Source organism: Fulmarus glacialis, unplaced genomic scaffold (genome assembly GCF_000690835.1).
Source record: "Fulmarus glacialis isolate BGI_N327 unplaced genomic scaffold, ASM69083v1 scaffold34676, whole genome shotgun sequence".
NCBI lineage: Eukaryota > Metazoa > Chordata > Aves > Procellariiformes > Procellariidae > Fulmarus > Fulmarus glacialis.
The window spans coordinates 35,987-63,297 of record NW_009219389.1 but is presented as its reverse complement, the minus strand read 5'-3'; the positions used below and the strand labels follow the sequence as shown (position 1 = coordinate 63,297).

The 27,311-nt window shown below is 41.0% G+C and overlaps 1 protein-coding gene across 1 annotated transcript in view; it reads right to left on the bottom strand.

Moving 5' to 3' along the window:
- Positions 1 to 7,879: 7,879 nt before the first annotated feature.
- Positions 7,880 to 27,311, bottom strand: part of ITSN1 (intersectin 1 (SH3 domain protein)) — a gene marked incomplete at its 5' end in the record, with an annotated part of 55,053 nt that continues 35,621 nt past the window's right edge. Inside the window, 11 exons of the mRNA XM_009580355.1 lie at positions 7,880 to 8,566; positions 9,517 to 9,690; positions 10,127 to 10,210; positions 10,310 to 10,392; positions 12,568 to 12,689; positions 13,219 to 13,431; positions 15,063 to 15,230; positions 16,075 to 16,173; positions 16,578 to 16,761; positions 18,148 to 18,254; positions 19,138 to 19,259. Of these exons, the coding sequence (XP_009578650.1) occupies positions 8,418 to 8,566; positions 9,517 to 9,690; positions 10,127 to 10,210; positions 10,310 to 10,392; positions 12,568 to 12,689; positions 13,219 to 13,431; positions 15,063 to 15,230; positions 16,075 to 16,173; positions 16,578 to 16,761; positions 18,148 to 18,254; positions 19,138 to 19,259 (1,505 nt within the window). The remainder of the gene's footprint in view (positions 8,567 to 9,516; positions 9,691 to 10,126; positions 10,211 to 10,309; positions 10,393 to 12,567; positions 12,690 to 13,218; positions 13,432 to 15,062; positions 15,231 to 16,074; positions 16,174 to 16,577; positions 16,762 to 18,147; positions 18,255 to 19,137; positions 19,260 to 27,311) is intronic.

Sequence of the window (27,311 nt, the reverse complement as noted above, 5' to 3'; positions counted from 1 at the left end):
GCGGCATGGCACTTTGGCTACGGCGCTGTCCTGTTGTGCCGGTGCAGCCCCAAGCAGCTGTGAAAGATTATAGCCTCGAGGAGCAGGCGTTAGTGGGCACTGAGCTAGGCAAACGGACCTACTGCATAACAGGACACCGAGGGTATCGCCCTCAGGGCAGCAGGCCACGTTCAGTAATTATTAACAAAAACCAGGGGAGAGACCGGCGTTGGACCGTCTGTATTCTCGGGCAGCCGAGCCACCGGCGGTCGCTGGCAAGCTGCGTAAGCACTGCCGCTGGCGTGCCTGGGCACAGAGCAGGGCCTGTGTAACGTCGTGAGGCGCACAAAGTAATGGCACCTGGCCTATTAAGCAAGTGCCTTTGGTTGTTTTTTGGGGTGGGTGGTTTTTTAATTATTATTTTTTGATAATTTATTTTTGCGGTCTTACTACAGATTTGGTCAACTCTCAATTTTCAAATCTGAAAAAAATGCAAACAGTGCGTTACAGAGATGAAAATTGGCATGTGTCGGGCATTCAGTGCTGGTAAGTTATTTCCCTGCTGCTGGGCCTATCACTTTGCTTATACCTATGTAGGTCTTTTGTCAAAGATATTCATCTGAAGATTTATTTAATGTGCCTGACACCGTCTCGCTTCTTCAGCGCTTCTCAAGAATGTAACGTACGCAGTTAAACTTTAAAAAAAAAAAAATTGATTTATTCTTGCATAATTTCACTTGCACAACTACAGTCTCATCTGTGTCAAACAAATCACACAGCCTAAAACCTTATTGGCAGTTTCCACCTCGGTGCTGCAGTCTGGGAAGCGACACAATTCCTCAAATAGGTGAAGACATTTTAAGGACTTTTTCTTAATTGGACCATGTCTGTAAAGAGAATTATTTAACCAGGAGTGGCTGAGGAAACAACACATTCACAGCAACCCAAGTACAGTTGAAATTGTCTTATGAGAAACAGTGGTGTCTGATTCATAATTATTCGTTATACCTATTACGAATGCTTTAAAAAAAACCCAAAAGAAACCAACTTCACAGTATGGATGTTTTAATATAGACTAGTTAGATGTGATGTAAATGAACAATACAAATTAATTCCATTTTCTCTGAAAAAAAAGGGGTTTTTTTCCTATTTGGCCAGATCTTAAGACATACACGTGACAGTTAATTTATAATTTCTAATTTTTAGGATACTACAGAGAGTACAATACTTCCTTTTTTAAGAGAAAAAAAAAAGGAAACTAATTGATACCATTTGTTTGGCAGCAAGAAGTGCACTAAAAAGTAACACACACCACCTCCAGCAGGGAGGAGGATTCCCCAATTCTAAGTATTAACATGGAAAAAAATACTACGGCTATCTTGTTTTTTTCCCCAACACTTTACCAACACGCAGTAGAAAGTACCCATCACACAGTCTGCAGAGGCTGCCGGAATCTAAATTCCTTTTCAGCAACTTGAGGGCTGGAACAGGGTAGTTCTGCACAAGCTGTTAACAAAGCCAAAGCCTTCCCTACTTTTCCTGCATCCTGCTCACCGTGGCGGGCAGGAGCTGCTGCCTGGGTTCTGACGGGGCGTCTCAGACAAAGCACCAGCTCCCTTCACTTGCACGACACGTTAAGATCCCAGAACCAACCCTAAATCCGAGGTTAGTGACACTTTTGCAGCTTTACAAGCGGCACAAGGCATCACCTACAGTGGCAAAAGAGCCTTTGACAACTATAGCAAGCAACTAGGCTAGTTTAACATATTCTTACTGCAGTTCTTTATTCTTTTAAATTACATCCTAAATATATCCTCCTATGTACAGAAAAATAATTTCCCAAGGATGGTCCTTATTTTAAAATATTTAAATGAACAAACAAAACTGGATGCCTATAAACGCTTTGCTGTTGGATTTACTCAGTATTTGACAGCAACAACGTAGCTGCGGTTTTATGTTATATATACAATCACACATATATATATATATATAAAAGCATGCATTTAACTACAGATACATCTATATGCATGTAGGACAAGAGTGTTTGGGCTAAACAAATGCCAGGATGCACTTGGAATGTACGTACAGAGCAAATCCCTCAAAGCAAAGGTGATTTAACCCGACTCCCAGCTTTTCTGTGTTTCAAGGGTTTTGACTGCTAGATTTGAACAAACTGAACTATCACAGTGGCAAACGGAGCAGTATGAAAGTAGACACCACTGTTGCAGTAAAAGTCTGGACTTGTCACATCTTAGTTTTGAAAATGTATTTAATAGTATTACAAAAACTGCATTATCCACAATGTTTTTACCCCCACCCCTACTCGCATGTAACAAAAAGTGATTTATTTATTTATTTTTAAAGGGTAAAAAAATTTTAAAATGAACATTTAAAAAGTTCCCTCATAAAAACTTATGTTGAGAAAATATATAATAATTAAGTGCATCTAGAAAAAAGTTCTGTAATTTATCAGTCATTTGGCTTAGCGTCAGCTCAGCGACATGCTCTGTCTTTCAAGGTGCCCAAGTCAACTCAGTGACTGCGTACGACCTCTCAGGGCTTTACAGACTGGCTTTCTACCACCGCTAAACTTGGTAAGGTGCTTGCTATTTCCGAGGCCAGGTCAGCCTAGTGGTTTTTAATTTACAGTGCTTCCAAATGTGTTGCAATCTGTAAGTATATGAGTTATGATTTGCCCAGTAAATATAATTCTGTTGAGTTTAGTGGCTAAAACCACTTTCGGAAAGATAAGGAAGAAAACAGATCAGCTGCAAAGACTGTGAACTACTTCTGTATATTATCTTAAGCTTGACTTTTCATTTGATGCTCTATTGCAATCTTTCAATCCTTACAGAGCTCGAACCAAGTTTATAATGTAGGCTCTACATTATTGAAGCCTTTTGAATTCCTCCACGTGTCCCCAGCAAAGCATGTAGGCACCCGCCTGGCTTCACGTACGCCTTTGCACTGAATTGGGGCATGAATTAAAGTTGAGCATCTGCTGAAGTGCTTCGTTGAGCCAAGGGCTGGAGGGCTGCAGCAGAGGTGGCAGCTGCCAGATGAGCTGTGAGGGAGAAGCCTGGAAAGTCCCTAAACCAGCACTGTTTCACAGAGCTGAGCATCAGCGGGGGGTTAAAGGGAAGGAAAGAGCGATGCTTTCCAAAGCATTACAGGACAGAGGCACCACTTTACTCGCAAGACGTACACAGAAAAAAAACCACAACGGAGCAAGGCAGTGAGACGTGTTTTCTGGTCACCCGCTGCATTCGTTTGTGCAACGCAGCTGGTGTCTGGTTTGGAGGGAGCCAACGAGCTTAGCAGATGGGGAAAATTGTGGCCGGGAGGGGACCTGGGTGATCTCAAACATGAGCCTCAACCCTAACGGCAATGAACTGGAGGCTGTGGGCTTGCAGCGTGGGCAGCGTGAGCTCCCAGCCTGGCACTGCTGGGAAGGATGGCACGGATGTGTGCTCAGTGGCAGGCCGGACCTCTGAAGGGGGAGAGCTGAACCTGCCCTGGACATAATGACATCCAGCTACACCTGACCAAGCACAGAGGAAAATGAGCTCAGGTGGTTTCCCTGAGAGGCACCTCTGCAGGGCTGACTCCTGTCCACAGGGAGAAAATGCTCTCGAGGCAGATCGACAAGAGCAGGCTGCGTCTTACTGCAACCAGAGCAACGATGGAGAGGTCCTAAATGGGGAGGGATACCGGTGAAAGGACAGACATCCACCCTGCCGAAGTATAATGGCGTTGCTGGCAATTACCTCATACGACTATAGGAACAAGTCCTCTGAGAGACAGAAAACTGGCACACTGATGCTGGTGCAGCCGATTCCCTGTATGGAAAGGGCACGTACCTGTGTACCTCCTGGATGGTCGTGAGAGCTGCCTGGACGGCACCAGGAAAGCAAAGAGCCTGACGGCAATGTTTGTTTACAAGCCTATGAAGTCCTTGTGAAAGCATCTTGAAACAACGCAGTGCCTTAGCACCTCAGAGGTATATCTCAGAAGGTAAGTCCTGGAAAGAGGAGTGTAAGGCTGTTACAAACACCAGAAAGCTCCACTTCGATAAAAAAATGCATGCAAACTCCTGCGTAAATACAGAGCTGCACTAAATCCAGTGTGGCTCTCCCAGGCTGAGGACAAACACATGGCTTGTTATTAATCACTGACATTATATTATGGATGCTTGGGGTCCTGGATAACTGAAGTTCTGCTGTGAGACTGAGGATCTGATTTTAAACTAACCACCCGTCTCCAAAAAAAAAGAAAAGGAAAAAAGATTCCTTTCCTTTCTCTTCGGTATCCTGTCCTGTCTGCAGCCACAACGTTGACGTTCTGCCTGTTCCCAGCTACCAGCATCTTTCAAAAGTCATTTTAATAATTTCTGAAAGTGGTGTTGTTCCCTTCCAGTTTCTGACCCATCAACTCAGTTCTACTACAAGACTTAAAACCAAGGAAGCACTAGGGAGAAAGACTATTCTCCTTGTTAAAAATAATGTACCTAAGGGAAAAATGCAATTCTCAGAATTACAGCTTGGAAACCCAACTACCAGTGCAACTTTTTCCATTGCATGTTTTCTCACAGCTGCAGATTTTGCTCTTTCTTCTCTTAGGGCTTTTTTCTCCAGTTTATCCAAAGCAAGACCACTGTTTCAATGAAGGCAGTGAAAGCATTAAAAAGTCACAGTATTATTTTTAGAAAGGCTTGATTGCCAGCCGAGCTATTTGATGCTGAAGAATTACTTCCAAGCAAAACGTCTTCTCCAAAAAAGTAGAGCCTGCTGAAAGGGAGAAATGAAACCCCATCTGGAGGGCCAGTCCCAGTGGCCCATGCACTAGTTCAATCTCACCAGTGCCTCATTTTAAGGGAGAGTAATGGAGAGATCTTGTATACTCAGCCTCTCTACAAGGATGAATTTTACCAAAGCAAATGCAGCCAGCCAGTCCCAAAACTCCACAATATACAGGTTTACAACCTCTGCGTTTTAGTGGGGATCCTCATCTGCATGAATCTACTCTTTCAATCCAAAATGTGCTCAAGTATTACCTGGGCTTCGATTTTGTTGTGGTGGTTGTTTTGCATAACATTAGGAAACGGTTACACACATCTTGATGGGGCTGGAAAGGAACCTGCGAGCTAAGGTGTGCTATTTTACAAAGACATTCAGAGATCAATAACCAGCGTCTGAAAAATAGGGTCTACATAGATAAAGGTATTCAATACCGGTAGCACAGACTAGCAGAGTTTGGCCTGACAACCAGCACATGGCACTCATAAGAGGATGGCTCGACCTTCATACATTGTGGTAATGCCAGCTGACTTTCTAAATACACAAAGAGGTACCTAACTTCCTAGGTATTGCTGTGCACCCCTCCCTTCCCCAGGCTCTTCAGAACATGGGTGGTATTTAAACAAGCCTATGAGAGCTTGCAGTTTTCTCTATGAAAGCAGCTGAAGCGTCTCTTTTTTTCAGTAAAAGGCCTGAGCTTTTACAGCATGAGGTCCTGGATGAGCAGGAGGTCTAAGCAGCTATGGTGGGTAGAAAAGCAGAAACCTGTAGCCCACGCAGCTGCGGAGTCAATGCAAAGCGATGTGCAAGACTGTAGCATTCCTGAACAGGGAAAACCAGGCAGGAGTCAATGTGTTTCAAAAAACCTTTGGCTAGCCCTGGTGAAAAGCAGTTCCGTCTGGGAAGCCAACAGTGCCAATATGCTACAGAGCACTGAGGGCGAGCACGTGAGAAAATAGCGACATCCCGATGCACAGTCGGCTGGCTCTAAGGGTACATATACATTCTGCTCTCAATGCACAGGGATTAGGACAAGCTTCCTCTTTAGGATTAGGTGATTATGAGGGACTCATTAGATATCCATGAGATGAACCCCAGCCTTTCATCATCATCGTGTTTGCGTAACTCCTATTGACTTTAATGGTAGTTAAACATTGCTGTGCATCGAGGGCAAGTGGGAAATCACAAGTGATGGTGGCCGGGAAGGCGCTCAGTTCTGTTACAATTCCCCAAAATGGTGCAATCGTACACGCCCATGACAAGGGTCACAATCTGAGAGGAGCCCCTGCAGCTAAGGGTCCCCCGCTTCCAACACCAGTTGAGTCTCAGAGGAAGGTGCAGCTCCTTGAGGCTCCCTTCGAAACCCTGGCCAGGATTTCTGCACGACACTCACGGTCTTTTTTGTCCTGTTTGTCTATTTAGTTGTTACTGTAATTCATGCTGGTGAAATGATACCATAAAAAAGTGATGCTACTTTTTAAACACTGAAATGAATGTTCACCATATATACAGCTACTGAGTAAAATTAGGACAGCGATAAAAGGTTAGACAATGACATTTAATGTTACTCCATTAATAGATTTTATCACTTTTTTTATCCTACCACAACAATGTGTATTTTCATATACATTATATTTAATAAAATGTATTGATATGGAATTAGGAGAGCATGGGTTTAGTACTATTTACATATTTTAATTGAAACAATTTTCTTAACAACATTGAAAAATAGAAACTTAAAGTTTTCTTAATCATGTTTTCAGCCAGTTAGTGGTAAACAAATGCATGCCTAGGAAGTTACACTCCCTCTAAAAGGTGGTCAGTTGAAAGTTTCTAACTAAAGCGTGTATCTCTGTTTTGTTTCAAAAAATACATAAGTATGTCTGTCATTTCTGATACAAAATTCTACACTATCTTCAATAAATAAATAATAAAGCTATTCTGAAAAGTATGAAATGTAAACTTTGTTGTCCCTCCAACATACACTTTTTTTCCCATTGCTTTAAACATTACAGTGGTCTTGTAGGAAATTATAATACACAGACACTTCCCAGCACAGTTTACACTTATTACCATACTGTAGCTACCTATCCGTTATGAATATATCCTAATTTCCTAATGGAAATCAATAAGACTTGTAGTGCTAGAGAACACCGCCTATACAGGAAAGGTGGAAACCAGTACTGAAAGGACATGCAAGGAACACCAAAACTTAACAACAGGCTCCACAAGAACGTTCACATGCTAATGAAACAGGCTGACACCTCCCATTCGGAAAGAAAGTCCTTACAAAAATACCAGTGTATGCATGATAGTCATGAACAAAACGAATCCAAGCAGAACAAAGAGGAATTTTACTCTTAGGTGTCTATTCTCTCTTGAGACCAGACTCAGCAAAGCACTTACGCGTGTGCTTAAGGGAAACAAGATGTAAGTGCACGCTTAAAGCTGGGTGCTTTGCTGGGAAAGTTTGCTGGATGTGGGCCTATACGTGTGTGTTCGTAGAGTTAAATGGATATATAAGCCCTGGCATTCCCGCAGATGACAAGGCTTCTACTTCGGGGTTACCCACTCTGCACCACCACAAGCACTCTGTTTCTGGTCACATCCAGTATCGCTGCCACCGAACCTGCAATCGCCCCGGCTTGCCACAAACACCTTTGTGAGCTACAGTATGCTGCTGCCCTGAATTCAGTAACGTGATGTCAAACACAGTTAGGCACGGTACAATTTAATAACTGGTCACCACCGATTGCTTTGCAAACTAGACTCCGCAGGGTAGAAATTAGCTTCCTTGAGCTAGAGCCGTGATTTTTTTTCTTCCCCGCTGCCAGTGACAGAACATCCATCTGCGGTCACACAATCAAGCAGCAGTAGCAAAGGAGTATCGAAGTGGTACAGCACAACATACAGTAGGGCTCCATGTTTAATCCTTCGCTTACTGTTTGAACGTTTACAGTCCTATAGAAAACAGCGGCTTCCAAAGGTACCGAGAGGGCGGACTTTTCTGGAGTGCAATTCATCTCTGTGCAGAAGGCCTGTACATAATTTATTTTCAGGGGCAATGAGTCATGAAGTGGTATGTTAATAGAATCTTCTCTGTTTACAGATATAGACTATTTATTTTCTAAGTCTTTTCAGTACCATCATGAAGATCTTCAAAGATCTTCTTACTGCGTAACTGCTCCTTCCGTTCGCATTACATTTACACACCACTTTGCTGAGCAATAGGCACAGAATTCCTTAACGGGGAAAACCCTGCAGAAAGCCTCCAGAACATACCAACACTGCCTTCTTCATGTAAATTAAAGAGTAGGGTAACTGGAGCAAGCACAGCAACCTATGTGGTTTGCCAGCCTTTCAGACTGGAGCACAAAGAACAACTAGGTTATTTCATAAACCCAGGAAACTAACATCAAGTTCCACATAGAGAAATCGAGGGAGATCTCCTCACTAAATTGGGATTCATTTTTCAGTGAGAATTATCAAGGCACAAAGATGCTCCTGTTTGCTTTGATAACCCTCTTACGTGTGAAGGGCAAGCAGTAGTTTCATACCACACCAAAAAGGATTTTGTGACATCTTCTGCAGACACCTATTGCAGTGAACTCAGACTGAAATAAAACATCGGCCCCTTTCCTTCTAAGGCTCATCGAACAATTGCAGGTCTAGTCGGACGACTATCTCTCCTGTTGGGACTTCATGCAGAAGGAGACACTTTGTAACTGGTCCCTTTGAACCCTGATCCTTCTTAATGTCTGCCACACGGATCTCTGTTCTGCCCAAAAAGTCTGAAAAGCAAAAAGACAGCACGCTCAGAAATGAAACAACTGTTTTACGTTGCGATAAAATGCTAATTTGCAGAAGGAACCAACCTTCTATCTACACACAACAAAAGGAGAAAACAAGTCTTCAGTCCAACTATATTTTTGCAGTTGAAGAAGGCCAAAGGCTGCCAATCTGCACAGAAGAGGATTTTAGCTAGACCGTATTAGACAGCAGCAGCATTAAAAGTAAATGGTCCCATAAGCAGAAATATCCACTATGTAATTCACAGCTGCCTTGCTTCAGTAGCTTATTTATTTTATGATATGTTCGAAAAAAGGCCAAAGGCTGCTGCACAGTTCAAACTGAGTGTGAAGCCCTCTGGAGATGATAGAGCCAAGCAGTGCATCACACTAGCGACGAGGTCAATGGGCCAACTGGCACTGGCCACATGAATGACAGTCCTATCCAAATACTTCCTGAGAGATTATGACTCCCAAACACACTCTTCAATGCTCCATATGTTTATCACAGGTTATGAAGTAAGAATGAGTTAGGAATTCTGGGTTCATTTCTGTCACTGTTATTGCATATTACAGGAACTTAAAGACATTTCTCTTCCTCCTACATTAATCTATCCGTTTCCAAACAGCATCCAGAGTTTTTTAAAGACTTAGCAGAATTGCAAACCACACTTCAGTTGTTGTCAAGTTGCAGAAGAAAGGAAACCCCCCAAAAAACAGAGAGAGCTTGATTCTTTTTGCACTGATACTAGCATGACTCCACTGGGGATCAAGGGTGAGCGGACTCCCAATATGCAAAGGGGTTCAATATTGGGGTTGGAACTAGATGATCTTTAAAGGTCCCTTCCAACCCAAACTGTTCTCTGACTCTATGATTCACCTCAGTAGGCATGCACCTCTTCAACACGGGAGATTTGAAAATACCCTTGGAAGGGTGGCAGCCCCCTACGTACCATCTGGGGAGAACTGGTCCCTCTCGAACACGGTAATGCAGAGCACGTCCTGCTCGAGGTCTTTGATAAAGAACTGGCAGTTGGAGTTCCACTTCGGGTTGAGGGTGTCCTGTATTGTCTTGGTAATGTGGCACTGAGAGCCCATCGTCACCTCGCAGTACGGGTTACTCTTTCCTGGGAAGATGGAAACAAACAGAAAAGAGTAATCGCAATTTTAGGTCTGTGATCTTCCTCCTAAATATCCTTTTACTCCTACAGCCAACAGACGGGGGAAAGACTGGACTGGCCTCACTGCCATTATAATGAACAGGGACACAGTTCTGCAAGGCGCTGAGCACCTTTCACTCTTCATTTCAGGACTTTGTGGCTTATGATCTCTTATGATATGGCTTATGCAGTGGAAACTAAGTTTGTCTGAAACGAATGCTTAATGCAGGACAACTGCATGACTACTACTGAACTGCACAAAATCACTTCCGCACATTTTAAGTTCATTAAAACTGCTTCATTAAACAAAACCATGTTTTGGACAGAACCTTCTTCAAAGTTAGTCTGACAATTAGGAATGTCTTCTTCATAGGGCATATTATGAAAAACCCAGGGCACTTACCATGGGACCTGCAAGGTTTTAGTTCAATGCCTTCAACAATATTCACCATCAACCTCCCAATGCCTGTTGCTCTTTGCGAGCGAACTGCGGTGAAACAGAAGAGGAGAGAGAAAAGTCATTAACGTATTTTCCTGCCCATGGACTTTTCCACAAAAGATGAGACCCCCGCATCCCACGCTGTACCTAAGTAGGCCTTTTCCCTCTTCTTCTTTTCAGTCTCTATGTAAAGTTCTGAAGCCGCTTTGATCTTCTGAACCCAGGCAGTCCTTCAGAAGGAAAGGGAAAAAAAGTTGCAAAATACCATTTCCATTTTTCCTCCCTGGATCACAGCAGACAAAAGTAAAGCTGTCCTTCCTTTCCAACCAAGACTGTGGCCCCATCAGAGGCTCTGCTACACTGAAGCTGTTTGCCTGGAAGAGATCTTACTGGAATTTACAGCACCTGCAGAAATTTAACCATCCCAAGCTAGCAGATCCCACTACAGAAAGAAAGCTCAAGAGAATCACAAGCAGGAGGGACTTGGCGAGAAACCAAAAGGTATAGATAACAGGTTTGCTTTCACCAAGCCTTTTGCTTTATTGTAATAAAGTAATTTCTTGTAGCCAGTAGATTCAAGACAGCTATGTTGCAGAGGTGGCCACTTTTCTTGACCCCTAAGGCTTCATACCAAAATCCTTCTGAGCCTCGGGACACATGAAGCATAACTCAGGGAGTACATAGATGATGAATGATCATGGTTCCCTACGGGCACTTCTGGGAAATCATCTCATAATTAAGAGACTGAGTGGAAAGACTGACAGAGAAAAAGCGTGGAAGAAGGGGTACCAAGGGACCTCAAGGGTTTAGAAGAATTGATGTGACATACAAGGGAGCCTGAGACCTGAGCCAAGGCAAAATGAGAGAATCTAGAAGTTGTGGATCCATTTCTGACCCCAAAATGAAGAGCTGCTGCTCTACAGGACATTGCAGCTACTTACACTGGGTCTGAACGCTCACCTGTATTCTGCACAGAGAGCTGTTCAAGAAAACAAAACACTTAAGGACAATTCTGTCTTCCAGCTCAGCCCTAAATGGTGAACGGCAGCTTCAGAAGTATAGTAAGCCTTTGATCATAAAGGTCTTTTAAGATTAAATGGGCAAATTAATCACTCATTGATGCTAATGTTTTATTTCTGTTGCTCTTAGTTAAAAGCAAGTGATCGATGAAAACCTGGAGCTATCTCACCTAAAATGCTGCATTTATTTAGTAAGCAATTCTGGCATAGAAGAAAGTTAAAGGCTGTATCTGATATAAGTAAAGGCATTTGACTAGAGCACCCAAACTCAGATGGCAGTTCCCGTGGGCTCTCTCTATAGTGAATGGAGAGAGGCAGGCACCTCCAGAGGGCGTTCAGTATACGAAGATCTGGCTCCTTCCACTGATGGTTCAGCGTAGCATGCCTAAGCATCTCACTGAAGTTCCTCGAGCTAGGTAGGATGAATGTGGTGCAGAGTTTAGATGTTTTTGACCACTGCTGTGAGTGCTTAGATGCAGAACAGATGATTATTGCTATAGTCTGATTTGTGCTAGAGATCCTAAGTTGAAAAGGCTGTGTCAATTTTCATCACCAAGGGTCTAACCAGGATGCTCGTTCATTCTGTGGCATAGAGGGACAGACAGCAACCCAAAGGACAAATGGGATCCATAAAAGTACAATCTTTTGCAAGAAAAACCATGTGTATAAATAATAATGAATAGCACTGTCAGGCAGGCAGGGAGCAAAGATGTTTTACGCATTTTTATGCATCAGAATTTTTAGGGGCCATACATTTGCAAGCTGGCATAACACAATGTCTATACTATGGGGGAGGAGTTTGCTGCACTTTCAGCTTCATTTTTTAACAAAAGTTATCTTTCCAGACCTTACATTTCTGTAGAGAAACCTTTTCAGTATAAGTCAGTGTAATCCTGCCTCCATAAGCTTGCCGGAGATAAAAATTACCAGCTGAGGTTTTGAGTTTGCCATTCCTTTGACTGAACTAAACCAGATGAAGACTAACTGGGTTTAGTTTGGTAAGTTTTTGCTTCAAGTTCTAATTCTGACCTGTTCCTCAATCTCATTCAACATGCAGCCATAAAAATGCTTGCACTGGCACAAAAAAAATGTTAGCAGAAGAAGGTAGGATTGCATCTTTTGGCTTCCTTACACTAACATAAAATGTTGTGAAATTCAGCCTATATACCAGCCCTCCTAGCCATTTCACTTTGGTCTTACTGGAATTCAGGAAACATCATTATTTCTCCCTCCTTTTCACATATTGAGCATCACCGTATTCTCAAGCAGAAGGAATTCTCCAGTCTTGCAAGATAAACTGCTCAGAGACTGCTATGCATGTGTACATCATATACATTTGCACCAGACTTCAAATTCGGTACTAACACGGCCTATGCAGGTACTTACCTTTCATTAATGCTTTCAGCCCGGAGTGTATAGACTCTATCAATGTGGGAGATATGGAAGATGGGCTCATCTCCAGAAGGGTCTGTGGGTAATTTTACTAGTACCTCATTTAGAAAAATGGGCTGTAAAACATTAGGCAAAGCTAGAGTTCTACCGCACAACATCTGAAGAGATGCATTCAACACAGAGCAATTTACAACAGATTTATCTTGTGCCTGCAGTATCTTTCCCCTTCTGCCTGCCTCCCATCTTTCTTCAGATCTGTCATTTTTAAAAATTTTCTTATTATCAGAGATATAGGTGCCTCCAGAGTCTGGCAACACTTCTCCTGAAGTAAGCAAGCAGCCTCATGAAGCATAGCAATCTCTCCTTTCCCACAAAGAGCAGCAAACACTACTCTCCCCATCACTCCCTGGTGCACGTGATCTCTGTTGAAGAGGTTGTTTTAGCAAAACTTCAAAAGCATCTTTTCTTATCTCGGTAAAGCAAACCACCAGCTTTCTCCCCACCAGTCCCTGGAATCCCCAGCACATGCCAAAGCTTTCAAACCTCTTCTATATAAAGGCTATTGCTCCAGTATGGGAGCTGCTGCCTGCTATACGCATTGTTAGCATGTAACCATCTTCGTCACCGTTTAAGAGTGGTACTCACAGTTTTGTACATTTTGTATTGTAGATTAGACTTGGGGCTGAAGACCTTGTCTGTGCCAGAAGAGCCAAGAGGTTTTATGATCTGAGTCAGGAGGAGGAAATCGTTGAACAGAAAGCCATACAGTTCCTTGTTACTCTTGGCTTTATAGAGTTTCCCACTGTGCAGAAACTTGCGTGGTCCCAAGCAGTTTGTAACAGAATTAAATACGAGTTGCTGCGAAAAGTAGAAGAAGAACAACAACGCACTGTATAAAGTAAAACAATCGAGGTTCCCCTGAAAGAGATCAAATACAGTTTTGAGTCCTGACATTAGTTTCAATTTGTGTCACAGGGATGATAAGCAATGTCTCTGCCTTGCGCATGATAAGCAATGCAAGTCATAGAAAGACTACACAAAAATTAACTTTAAGGCAGCCCATCAGTTGCTCGGGGCATGGCCTGGACAGTCAGAGAGAAGCCAAAAGCATTTGTGCCTCCTTTCGAGTTTCTCTGCCACGCGCACGCATCTCTGAGCAGAACTGAGCTGATGGTGACTTGTCCTGCATTAGCAGTAGTTATGCAAATGGCCTCTCCAAATGCTGAGCTTTCTTAACAAGGCCTGGATTTCTGAATTGTGTTTGAATTTCACCCACTAAAACATACCAAAGGACTTCCACATAACCTGTCTCTGTGTACCCACGACACCTGGAGTTAGAGGTCAGCTGCTGACCAGTGGCTGGAACTGGCAGAATTTAAGACTCATCTCGAGGTTGTTAACAGATGAGTAGAGGCTTGCCCTTTCCTAAAGTGTCACTTTCGGGTTTATTTTCACTAGGTGATGGTACGGTTCTTGCCATCCTCGTTGGCTGGGCAGCTAGATCTGGAGTGGCTCCTTTCACAGATCAGAAACATCTCAGCCAGAAAACTGGGGAAAGGTCGGACCACTCCTTGCCACAGGTTCAAGGCTGCTACTGGCGTTACCATGTCAGCAAGCATCCAATTGGTCTTTCAGGTAATATTTTTGGTGTTCTAGGGCCAGACATCATGTACGGAAGATAAAAGCAGCCACCTTCCTTCAGGCAGTAGTTATAAGACACTTGAACGTGACCTTGACCCTTCTAAAATTGTCGTACCTGTCTTTCATAAGATGAAATGCAATATTTTCCAGTTTATAAACCAACCAGTGCTTTATCTTCTAGAACTGAAAACTCAATGCATACTTTGAAAATCAAGTTGTGATCTGTCTGCCTCTATTATCTTCACCAATAATAGGGAGGCCATCAAAATAATCTCCATCCTTTTGCAGGACATACCGACACAATATTTCCATTATAGTCTCAGTAGAGAAACTTAGCATGTTACCTTAAAAAATAGTATGTGATGGGAGGCAGTGATTCTCTCTGTAAAGTCTTGCGAGAGACTTGATCAGTATTCTTGAGTTTTCAAAATGGATACAAAGTTTTATCACAAAAAATATTTTCTGTGATGAGTTTTAAAGCACTCCAGGATGGTCAGGTATGGCTTCAGGATGAGATACAGCAGTACAATAACCGCTGTATTTTAAAGATCTATGAAACCGGAAAGTTGTGGTTGAAAATTAGAGCACTGAACCTGGCACTAGTCCAGAGGCAGGCAACAAAAGCAGCATTTATCATATAGAAGGCAATAACACGAGCAGCAGAAAGGGTTACGTGCAGGAGTGAAAGGGAGCCAAAGAAAGATGAAAACAAATCATTGAAGATTATACGACTAGATTAATTACACCGTTTGTCCCCTGATGCAGTGCCGTAAGTGAGCCATGGTTTCTTCCCGACCGGTGGAGAAGTGCGCCCACATTTGCGTTACTCTAGATAGCACTTTGTTTACCTCCGACAGGCCTTCACACTGAACGTGAGCCTGGATCCACTCCAGCCTATCTGAATTTTCCTTCTCCCGCACGCCTTCATTTACTTGAGAACATAATTCTTCTGCTTTCTCAAGAGCATGCTTCAAGTGACTGTGGTCAGGGTGGTTTTCAGGAGTGTTTTCTATTATCTACAGATAAATAAAATACATTAGCCTTTTCTGTTATCTGCAGTTAAAATGTATTCATGTTGTCAGCCCTATACTTCTGTTTTATTTCTTTATTTTCATCAGAGCCAGCCAGTAGGTTCCAAATTTCTTTTCCTCCTTGACAAACATGAAAAATAGCAGACAAACTCACAGTCTGTTTGTGAACAGCTGAAATGAATGCCTGCCTGCAGAGCCTTTGCATCAGTACACTGCTCACTCTTCTGATATAAGTATGCGAATTCCAGCCATGGAAAATATATCCATGACTGTTTAAGGAATCTCTTAAATGCCAACATCCAATTTATAGTTCTTTCCTGCAAAAGTCTTGGGCCAAGTTCAATAGCATTATTCAGGATGGTAAGCGTTAGGCAACAAATGAAAGTTAGGAAAGGGTTGTGAGTTATCCCGCAACGCAAGCTGCGCAGTAAGGTAACTTGCAACAATTTGGCATTCAGGCTTGCACACTGAATGTCATTTACCAGACTGTGGGGAGGGAATGACACTGTGGAAAAAGGCAAAGATGAGCATAAGATTGACCCGTCACTCCTGTTATCTGAACTTTAAAATTTTCATTCAGCATTTACTGCCTTCTGGTTCTTTGTGTGCAAGTTTCACTTCTGTTTCTAATGGAAATACAGTCATTTCACTGAAGCCAAATGAGTTACCGCATTTGCTCTAGTGTGATCAAATACAAAAGGATACCCCACATTCTCTAGCACATCAGATATCTAACAGTGACAAAGCTTGACACAAATAGGGAAACTACCCTGTAATTAAGCTATAAGCAAAGCAGCATCAAAAACATCATCTTTGCAAAAGAACGTACATTTTTAATTATTAGTGGGTATCTTGTTACCCGTTGCATAGGCTTTAGTAGAAAACTCGATAGCGGCATGCCTTTACAGCGAGGATCCATTGCTAACCTCTGAAACATTAGAGAGGTAAAACGGTGTTAGTCAGTTTGTTTAAAACCCTGCAAAATGAGCTCCTCCAAGAAAGGAAAAGGTAAGGCAACAAATGAACACCATGCCTCAGCTAAATCTGTTCTTAGATCACAAACAATATCAGTGCAGTAGAATTTCTTGTATTTTTTACAACATATTTTACAGCAAAACCATTATTAAGCAAAGTATTTTATGGCTCTATAGTTGTTCGAAAAAATGCATTCCTTCAATGAAAAAATGTATTCCTCCAATGAGTGCTTAAGTCTGAAGACTCTTCATTCTAGCCCAACATAGAGCACTATTTGAGACTATGTTCTGCCAATCAGCAAAATGATGAGCTAAATTTACAGTGTACAAAATTCATGGTGATTGCTTCTTCTCTTACTTTAACAAATTCCTTGAACTCAGGGACTTCATCTGTCTTCTGCTGGATGAGCGCTGCCCCATTGAGCTGGCAGCTACAGAACCGAATGTAAGGCTGCATGTGTGGCAGCTGAGCTGTCAGTATGTCACCAATCATTTTCACTGGCATCTTCTCTCCAGACATCTTCTTACGCACACGCAAAGCCCTAAACGTGAAAAGGTCATGTGTGTTTTATAAGTAGACCACTAAAGAATGATTCCTCAGTTATGAAATAAACAGTTTGATTCTCATTCATTATTGAAATAAAGAGACCCCTGAATAATAAATAGATCAGCCACTAGATTTATTATTTATATTGTAAGAATACAATAATCAAGATTGCACCCTCAGCCAACAACATTATTCCCTTTTGTGGTCACCGAACTGTTACTTGACATTAACTTAATGCAATGCCAGATCAGATATAAAAAGGAACGTAATTTCCTTTTTTATTAGTTTAGAAAGAGAGTAACAGATATGATCTTGAATGAAGGATAAAAACCTTACCACTACTTTAAGCGCAAAGCTACTTCCAGTTTTTAGCCCGGTTTCCTAGGGAAAGGAGGTTTATTGTCTTCGAGCCATCTGCTTTTGTCCTATCGCTTATCATAACTTATCATAACTTATCAACTTGTGCGCCACTTTCAAACACATTTCACAAAAGAGGAGTTCTAAAATCCCTGTAAGTTCAACGAAAATTAGCAGCTCAGTTGGGAGAAAAATAACTTTTTACTTTTATGTACTAATCCTCTTGCTTATGAAGATGCAGGTTTAACTCAATCCTTACTCATTTTCTCTGGCAACGGCCAGATGAGCAACCCGCGTGCACAAGCCTCCAAACCAGCCACGGCATTTACTGTGTCTTGCTGAGGCAGTAGGGATGGCTGAGAAGGGTGCAGGTAGGAAGACTGGATCCATCAGAGGCCACAGAGAATGAAGGGCGAAATAAGGGTACTCGCACTGCGTGGAGTTTCATGGTAGAGAGTTGGAGCTGCAGTACCTGGAGACTTTGGAAGGAAGGGTGCAGGGTACACTGGACACAAATCCATAGGAAACCAGGCTTTGTTGGTGCTGCTTCTCACAAAACAGCTCGTTCAGGTGCTAAAAGCCTACAGTAACTAACGGAGTGCATCAGCTAACCCAGAGTAAGGGAGGCAGAGGTGGTTGTGCTTTGTTTCGCATTCTCGGATAATAGGACTGGAACTGGATATGGGCTGTGACAGAGGAAGTAAAAATCTATGACAGGACTGCAGGTAGCCTCGGCAGGCACTTCTCTTCAGGAGAGGTTGATCTTGCCTTCTGAGGCCCATGTACACCAAGAGCAAAGTAAGTGCAAATACTTACTCAGCAAAGAACTGCTGGATTTTCCTCAACAACAACAATAAGTGATAGCAAACATTGCTAATATTTTGCTTTTTCCAACAAGGAAAAATGCATGGCCCTTTTGGTTACTACTTGCATAAGTGGCAAATATTTTCATGCAGCTAAAAGGAGAAGCCGGGGGAGAGGCCCATGATTTTGTTCTTGCTAAGTATGGAGAAAAAAAACTTACTTCAGTAGTTTTATATTGCACATAATCAGCTCCTTCCAATTAACAAAAATCATAGCAACTTCTTTTTCTGTCAGCAGCTCAGATTCCATTAGTGGTTTCTGGAAGATCTATAGATTCAGAAAATGAAGCAATTTAGAAAGTATATGGTAAGTATAATCAAAGTGACTAAGAACTGATGATGCTCATTTCCTTAGTCTCGAGGTGAGAAAACTTCACATCAGAGTAGCACTTGACACTCAGGGAAACAGACTTCAAGCATGCGCTGTGCCCCAGAGATCCATCGTGTTCCCTGATAATACGTGTGTGAGTGGCGTTAAAAGAGAATACCGTAAATTTGTGTTGGTGGTGTTAATTATGACCTTGATAATCTGTTTGAAACGGGAATTTTAGGCAGAGGTCTCCTGCAAAATATCCCAGGATTACTTTAATAATGCAACTTAAAATACATTTTACTTTGGACTCTTATATGGAAGTTCTGATTTATCTCATAGTGTCTCAGGTTTGCACATCTTGACCTCTTTTTCAAAAAAGGGCTTTCCCTCTCTGTCAAAAGAATTGTCTACGTCAGTTGCCTGTACTAATTCCCTTTTTTTCCACATAAGAGATGCACCTTTTAACATTTAAAGAAAATCACAGTAAGTGATAACTGAGTGCCACTGTGAATGTGGAAACTGGCACATAAAGCGCTTCAAGCTTTAAGAACTTATACATGAGAAATAAACATTCAAAATAAGGAGCAAAAAGGGTTTACTAGAATGATACTTTAAACATCAGCGTTTTGGTGACGGCAACACAAGGGCTTAACATTAGATACATGCATGCATACATCTATAGAGATAGATAGACAGACAGATGAAAATTTAATACAGATCATCCCTAGGAAGTCAAACACAACAGTGATATAAAATGAGTTTGTGCAGTGAAATTATTGATTTACTTTAAAAACATGAGCAATTAAAACCTGCTCCTAAAGCTGCTGTGCCGTCTTACCTCTGTGACCAACTGCAGATCATTTACATAGTTCTCTTCCGTGACAATGAGCTCGTGGATGTACCCCTGCCTTTTTCTTTCGGTAGGTGTCAACATATCCAGAAGATGCAAGTCTGCACACCCTGGAAAACACAAAAGGATCCTAGGTTTTACTCACAGTCGTTTGCAAATTGATTCAGATCTGTAGCAGTTCAAGTAAGGCTTAATGAACAGTAACTACTGCCTGTTCAATTCATTTAATCATTATTCACAAGGCTAATGATGCTTCATCTCTTCGTGACTCAAAACATTGTATTTCACACCTTTTTTATTTTTTTTTAAATCAAGGCCATTTCTAAGTGATAACCTTTCTCTGGTGGCAAAGCTTAAAAGTCCTCCTCACCGCTACCTGCCCATTTCCAACCTCACTCCGAAGTTCACTGTCCCCTTAGTGGCGTCATTCAACTGGAGCCACACTGTAAAACAAATCCCCACGTGGATCACTGTTAATAAAAAAAGGGGCGAAGACTTCCTCAGGTATTACTGCCAAAGAAAATATAGATTTATCCTGTTTTGAAAGAGTGCTACAGTGACCTTAATGCTCTGATGGGCACTTTGGAATTTCAGCTTATTTATACTCTAAATTCAAGGTTAGCCTTTATCCTTCTAGTCAAAGTAGGCATGCTAATCAAGAAGGTCCTGCAGAGCTTATTTACTTTTTCACACTTCAATTAAGAATTGCTTCTGAATTTCTGAAGGACTTGAGCCAGAACACATGAAAGTCAGTGGAGATTGCTCGACAGATTTCACTAATTTATAGGCCAAGCAAAAGGGGTTTATTATTGTTCTCCTTTATCTTTAAAAGCATGTGAAAGGTTTCTAACTAAGAACTCATTTTCCATCAGTTTTTTCATTTAATTTTTGCACACCACCTTCTTTGTGTTTATCCTGTGTAAGTGCTAAAATTTTTGTATAAATTCTAGAACCTCAAATTTTATTTTCTATTCAGAATTAGAACAGAACATTTCATTACAATTTTTTCTGTCAGCCAGTATTTTTTAGCTGAGCTTAATTAAATTCTTCTGAGACTGTCAAGCAGAATGTTTTCTCCCAGTTTCATTTTTAACACTACTTTTATTACTTTTCTACATAAAATAAAATGCATTTCAAAAAACAAAGGTGTTTTCAAACAAGTTGAAAACATTTTGCTTTAAAAATGCACTATTTGCAACTATTTCTACACAATCAAAATTCTTCAGTTTAATTCTTTCCCAGAATACTCAGTGAAGTATGGGCAAATTCAGTATATTCCCCAGAGAAACCGACTTTCCTTACGGAAAACGTTCTGACTGAAAAATATTCAAGGTGACCTTCACTTCATGGGGTTTAAAATGGTCAAGGCTTTTTTTCACATTGGTCACAAGCATCAACAACGACACCAACTTACTAAGATCTGACAGGGATTTTTAGATCAGATGTTCTCAAATGCTCCTAATCACATCACACCCCAGACAACTCCTTCAGTTCTTTGCATATACAGTTAATACTTAGATAGTATTTACTGCTTTTTTAGCTTCCTGAATGTAATTCAGGAGCTGCTTCTGCACTATGCCACTAGCAAGGTCCACATGTATCACTATTAAGTTTTTCAGGGACTATCTTCAACTACTGCTTCAGCTATTCTGTGCTCCTGAAAAGGTAATGATAGATCTGACCTAAAAATTAAAAAGAAAAAAAAAAGAAAAGTAGATACAGACAGTCAAGGTAGTTTCCTCTATGATTAAGAAGCTGAGAACAGATCAGATTGGAAGCATAAGCATATTGATAACGCTCCTTTGAAGTCCTTTAGAAGATGCAATTGAAACTTCGCTTGAAATAAAAAGGAGGTTTTGAGAATTATCAATTTTATGCCAAAATAATCAAAGCACTAGGTACATTTCAAAAGCCAAAAGTTTCATTTCTGTTTAATAAATGGCTGCTTTCAGAGCATTTTCTTAGTTATCACGTAAATCAGAGGTCTAATAAACAGAACTAGTTCTCCCCATGCACCTTCAGCTTCATTAAAAGTGAACAAAGTGTTTAATTATTTTTCCCTATAGACTGGGGAAGTTTACTGTTCAAAGATGCTTATGACCTTGGTTTGAAGTGTGGTTTCCAACCACCAACCTTTTAGAGGCAGTATTTAACATTTTGAGTCATAATATATTTTAATGGCTAGCTTGACAGCCAGCCAACTGGGATGTAAATGGGCTATTCTGAACTTCAACAAATGGCCTACTTTTGAACACTAAATATTTGGGAAAACAGCCTGCTTCAATCTGAGCAGAAGGTGCAGGAGATATTTTTCTGATAAGGGATTTTCTTCATGAGGTGCACAAGTACTAAGAATTTTCTTGTCTTTGTATTAAAAACACCGAAGAAGAACTGGGCTCCTTTCCAAGGGGAAATGTCAGGCCACGGGGCTCTCGCTAGTTTTTCATGGACGTCAAAGCACTGTGCAAAGTGCTTTTATGAACATCCAAATTCCACTTGCAGCTGTAATAATATCATTCATGAATCCAAGTCACTAAAAAAGACTCCTGCTAGGGGCTAGAAAGCGCCCTTGATATCAGACATTTCCACCGACAGATGGGAAAGCTCTGCCGTGGGTCAAGTATGGGACCTTACCTCAGTGTAGAATTGGTTCATGTTTCTAACTTAAAGCACACAGGTAGTCCCTCACGCATACAGCCATTCAGGTACTTAAAATCAGGCACTGGCATTTCTGTCTTTTCAGTTATTGAGTGACCCATCCTTTCACATTTTCTCTCTCTCCTGCACTGAGAAAGTAGAGTGCTGAATCCCATCTGGAAGGTGCTGAATTTGAATCCTGAGCCACAAACAAGCTAGTCAACTCCGAAAAGAATCAGGAAATTACAATAGCTAACTGTGTATGTTCACAGCACGGAGAATACGCAAATTTCTGCCCTTTTTAACTGAATAACCAGAACAATCCCAAGCAGAGGCATTCGCGCACACTCACCGGACTAATTATTCTATCTGGACGTACAGAACCAACACACAAACACTGTAACTAGAAATCCGTGCCTTAACCTCCTATCATCATAGGACCTATGGGATATCAAGGGATTCTAGAAATGTAAAAAGTAACTTCAAATGTCATTCTAAGAAGTAAACTTGCTGTTCCTTTTCCTTACAAAGTCAGCCCTGAAAATATGGGTCTTACAAGCTAACCACTAAGCTTGGAAGTGATGCGCAAGAGACGCTGCTTTTCCAGAAGGAAGGTTCTGCTGTGGAATTGACTGATCTACGTACACGGGCACAATTTCCGATTTCTTCTAATTCGGGGAGATTTTCTAGACAACGTAACTGCCAGATTTCACTGTAAACCTCATGCTGGCCCTGTCCGAAATGACAAGATCACAGTAGACAGGAATCTGCTCTATTATAGGGAACCAGACGCAGTAGAAAATTATGTCACAGTTTTCCTCCAAAACCTTAAGCGGGGAGAAATAGCACTCTGGCACCATGATAGCATTCCTTCACTCAAATTACAGCATTTCACCATTCAGTCTTCTTATCAACTAGCTTCAGATGCACCCACCAATTTCCCATAAATATCTTGTGGGATGGACCCTCCACTGAGAGTCTATCTCAAGCTTTTGCTGAGGACAGCACAGAGTCTGGTGATCAAACAGATCTCTCCATCTCAAGCTTCTGTGATGCAAAATCCAATTTCACAGCTATTTTCAACAATTTCAGCATGTTTAGAATTTCTCAACTGGACTAGTATGTCCATTTATTGTCAGAGCAGAGCGTTTCCCTCCGAGATGGATGGAAGTAGGATCTAGAAACAAGTCTCGAAAGTCCCACTTGCAAAATAATAAGTATTACTTTGTTTTTGCCAAAATCAGTCACCACCAACACATGCGCCTCCTCCTCCTGTCCACACCAGTCAGCTGTTACCAGGTGGACGAACTGCTACTGCCAATTCACACAGGCCAAGCAACGAACTCAAGGACCTTTCATACCAATTTCAGTTTTCCTTTTTTTTTTTTTAATTCTAGAACATGCCCAAGTGTTAAAGGCAAGGTTTGTAGTCCTCAACAATGTACATTTGTGATATACTACCATCATCTTCATTTTGCAATAGCAAAATCTTTCTGCAGTGTTTTAGGTTAATATCTTAGTTTCTACGGAAAATAATGTTTTAGTATTCAACCAAGGGAAGGAAGTAAAGAAGAAAGGTGAGACACTTGGGAAGGAAACCTACTAAATCCTTTCAGAAAACAACAGAACATGTCTATCAGTCCCTTTCCAGTTAACCGATTCCTGGACTTGTTTATATCACATCAGGTGACTTTAAATCTCACCCATGAATTATGACCCAGGACCTATCTTGAGCCCCTGACCACTTACTGTACAGTAACAGCAAACAGTCAAGAGCATCAGCCACAGATCCAAGCTGAAGGAACTGCACAGTCCAATTTTACATTGTCTTCCGCAAAACCAAAGATGCTCTATAGATATTTCACTTGGAGTCACAAATGTGGTAACTAAATGTAGTAGTCTAAAAGTTGAAATACAGTATTTTACTATTTTTTTCACTTTCTCAGGCAGACTTCCAGCCATCATCTTTCCTGGCTTCAGGTCTTCCCCCCAAAAAACAATTAAAGTGAAGGAATCAAACCAGATTTATTTTAACACTCATTTGGATCCAGAATTACTCCAATACATGAAACAATTCGGCAGAGAAAACTGCACTGGGCAGCGCGAGTGCGACGGAGAAAACGTGAATCCGGTTTCAGCCATCTAGGCCAGGGCACAGAAAACCTTTATCTGTGACACTGATTTGAGCCCGGTTCAGACTAGCGCTCTGCTGGCGCTGGCACCAGTTCACAGCTGCACGCTGGCGGCTGTCAGCTGAGCCGGCAGCATCAGGTCAGTGCTCTGTGGGTACAAACTGGTACCTGGACAGACCAAACGCTGAAGTTGGGAACTGCTAGGGCTGGCTGCTGCCGGGAGGCCAGACTCAAAATGGTGGGTAGGGCACGAAGAAACAAATGAGAAACTTGTGCTAGAAAATGGAGCCAAAGCCTGTGATCAAGGAGCACCACAAGGCCACAAGGAATCCAACACCTTCTAAAAGCTCTATGCACGCTTGCTGTAGGACAGCTACCTCGAGTATAAACATCTTTCCGCCTGTAGACACTAACAGCTACCTTTTCCATGAAACATTTAAATAAAATTATTCCACAAGATTGAACTTCTTCTAAAATCTGATTTCTTATTCTGTGTTGCTCCACGGGATTAATAAAAGTTACAGAAGAAGAGTTACCAGTTTGATTCAAATTAGTTTCCAGCTCTACACAGACATTGCAATCTGAATTTTTGTGCTGAGGAAGAGCACTACAGGGCTACTTCTTGGGTTTTGTTTTTTTTAAAGAAGTTTCCAAATTAAGAGGTATGGAAAGGGGAGGGGAACGAAACAGCTGTGAAACTTCTGTAACAAGCTATAGAAATTTGTTGCGTATATCAGAATTATGTTTACACACACTATTAACGTTACTAGGTTACACCAGATAGTTAAGATAACTCTCACGATTTCTCCTCACATGGACAATAACTCAAAATGAATCCTTATTCATGGTAAAGTACTCCTTTGCACTAAAGCACTCCTTGGTGTCAAACACCAAGTACAAAAGCCCATAAAGTCTACATGCAGGAAATGAAGTCTTCATGAAAATAATTTACATTTTTAACTGCATCCACGACATTCTTTCAGGGTTTGGAATCAAAAGGTCACCTTAGCACTCTCTATTTAGCTAAGTAGCAGCTTGTTATCTAGTTGTCTGTGTGCACGCACTTAGCCTGCAATTCAACTGATTAAATAATAGTTGAGCAATATTGTCCCTGGACTTACTGAAGTTGTCTTAACTTTTTTTTAAAAGTTAAAAATAAGCCATTTATTGTAATCAGAAGAGGACTGCATATAAGGAGCTAATTAACAAGAAGTTAAATAACTGGAGTCAAAAATTACGAAGAAACAAAGAACTGCTTTAAAACCAGAGAACAAAACCAGAACATGCAGTTATTTTGCTGCCTTGCGGGAAGGTTATGGTAATAGGCCATTTTAAAACGTGTTCAGTGAGCTCACGGGGACTGAAAGAGACGCCACTGAAGCTCCAAAATAATTGAGATTTAAATAAAAGTGATTCTGAATACAAAGCAAAGCACTCTTAATAAACCCGCACCTTAGACTCCGAGTTGTCTTGGACAGATTTAAAGCATGGGAATTGATATTAACAAATCTCCTGATAAAACATTCATGGAAATTCTTCCTCAGCAGCTGAATACAGAGGAAATTCTTCTCAAGGTAAACAGAAAAACTGTGAACAAAAAAACCCACCACCACTTGGAGTGGTCTCTAAATCCAGTCTCCTCTACATCCCTCAAGTGACAGCTCCTTTTCCTGAGCTCCTGTGCAAAGGGAAAAGGTACTTCACAAATGAAAATTAATATAAAGAATGCATTCAATCGACTAGGCAGCAGTGAGACTGCTCTTTTTCTTAATGTTGATTTAAAATACAAGTAAAATCTTAGTTTTGTCTACGAAAATCTTGTTTCAGCCTTGACTAGGACTAGTGCTTGTTGGCTTTGCAGCCACAAATTCAAGGACCGAAGAAACATGTGTGTGGGCACATTTCCATTGCAGGAGGCCAGCGTTTTTTGGAAATAGGTTTGCTTGCTGCAGTCCGGATCTGCAGCTTTGGGAGGGGACCGTGTGCCTTAGGAGGTTAAAGATCTTTTCAGATAAACCAGGAAGGAGGAGAGATGGTCAAAACTGGACTGAGACACAATCCTGAAAAAAATGTATTTTTGATGGAAATAATCCATTTTCTTTGTTAAAGAATTGCTTCCACACTCCCTTTCTTTTTTGTATCTATCTGTATTTTTTTTAATGTGTATCTCTCTCTCTCTATATATATATCTATATGAGATCTCTCTCTCTAAACAAAAATCCAGACAGGCAAGAAAGAGTAAGAGCAATATCTTGTTCCCTCCTAGTCAAGGGAAATAACTGATTATGAGGAAGATTAAACACTACCATGCCAAGCTATAGTAGTACACTTAAGAACTTTAATAATTGAGTAAATAGACATTATAGGTATTTCAACAATGTATGTAGATATAAGCCACAATGGTTTGAGTATCTTTGTCTAGGACATTTTAAATGTGTTTTGAGGTTTTTTTATGAGTTAACTATTCTCAACAACAGACTGATTGATAAAGCTGTTGCTCTGTTGAGTAATACACAGTACTCTTCTGTCTGAGGAGTCCTGGCACAAAATACACCAATGTGTGTGTGTGTCTAGAGGGACAACTTCAGGCTGTTCTTTTCACTTCAGTGGAAAACTGACCCCAAGAACTTTTAGAGCGCTGTGATTTTGAAAATCTGTTATGAGCCATCACTCTCAGCATTTTTAAGAAGCATGTTAGGAAACATGTAGCCTGCAGATTATTGTAACAGCTTTATTCTTCTTCTCACTTGAATTAATGAAAAAAATTCAGCATCTGAATCCCCTACATCCAAAGTATTGCCAATATTTCATTATGTAGAGAAAGTATATTTCTGGCCTGAAGTCATAAAAAACAAAATGTCCCTTAGGACAAACGCTTTTAGTCAAGTTCTAAATCTTTCAACACAACAGCTCATTATGGGAAAATAGAGATACCCTTTCATTAAAATAACATTTTAATGCACGAAATATTGAAATAGTGGAGTAAAATATGGCTACATCATTCTCAGTAAGCAAAACAATGGGCACTGAAAATTACAAGTATTATGTTCCGTTCAATTTCTGTCATACCAGGCAGCATATTTTTCAGCAAGTGGCTACGGTGGAGAAGAAAACTTTTTTCTTTCTTGTTTTTATGGCACGGAGGTAAATGAAAAATTTGTTAAATACTATCCTAAAAAGAAAGAAAATCTGTGCAATTGTGCATGTTTTAAGACTAGAGCTTCTGGCATAAAACACAGAGCCTAAGTCAATGTAAACCCATAGTAAAACAACAAATTATTCTTAATTCATCTACCAGTATAGTGTCAAAAATATCAACTGATTTGTAACACATAGAAAGCATTGAATAAAGAAAGGTGCAAAAGGTTGCAGATAATCACAATCAATCTCAGC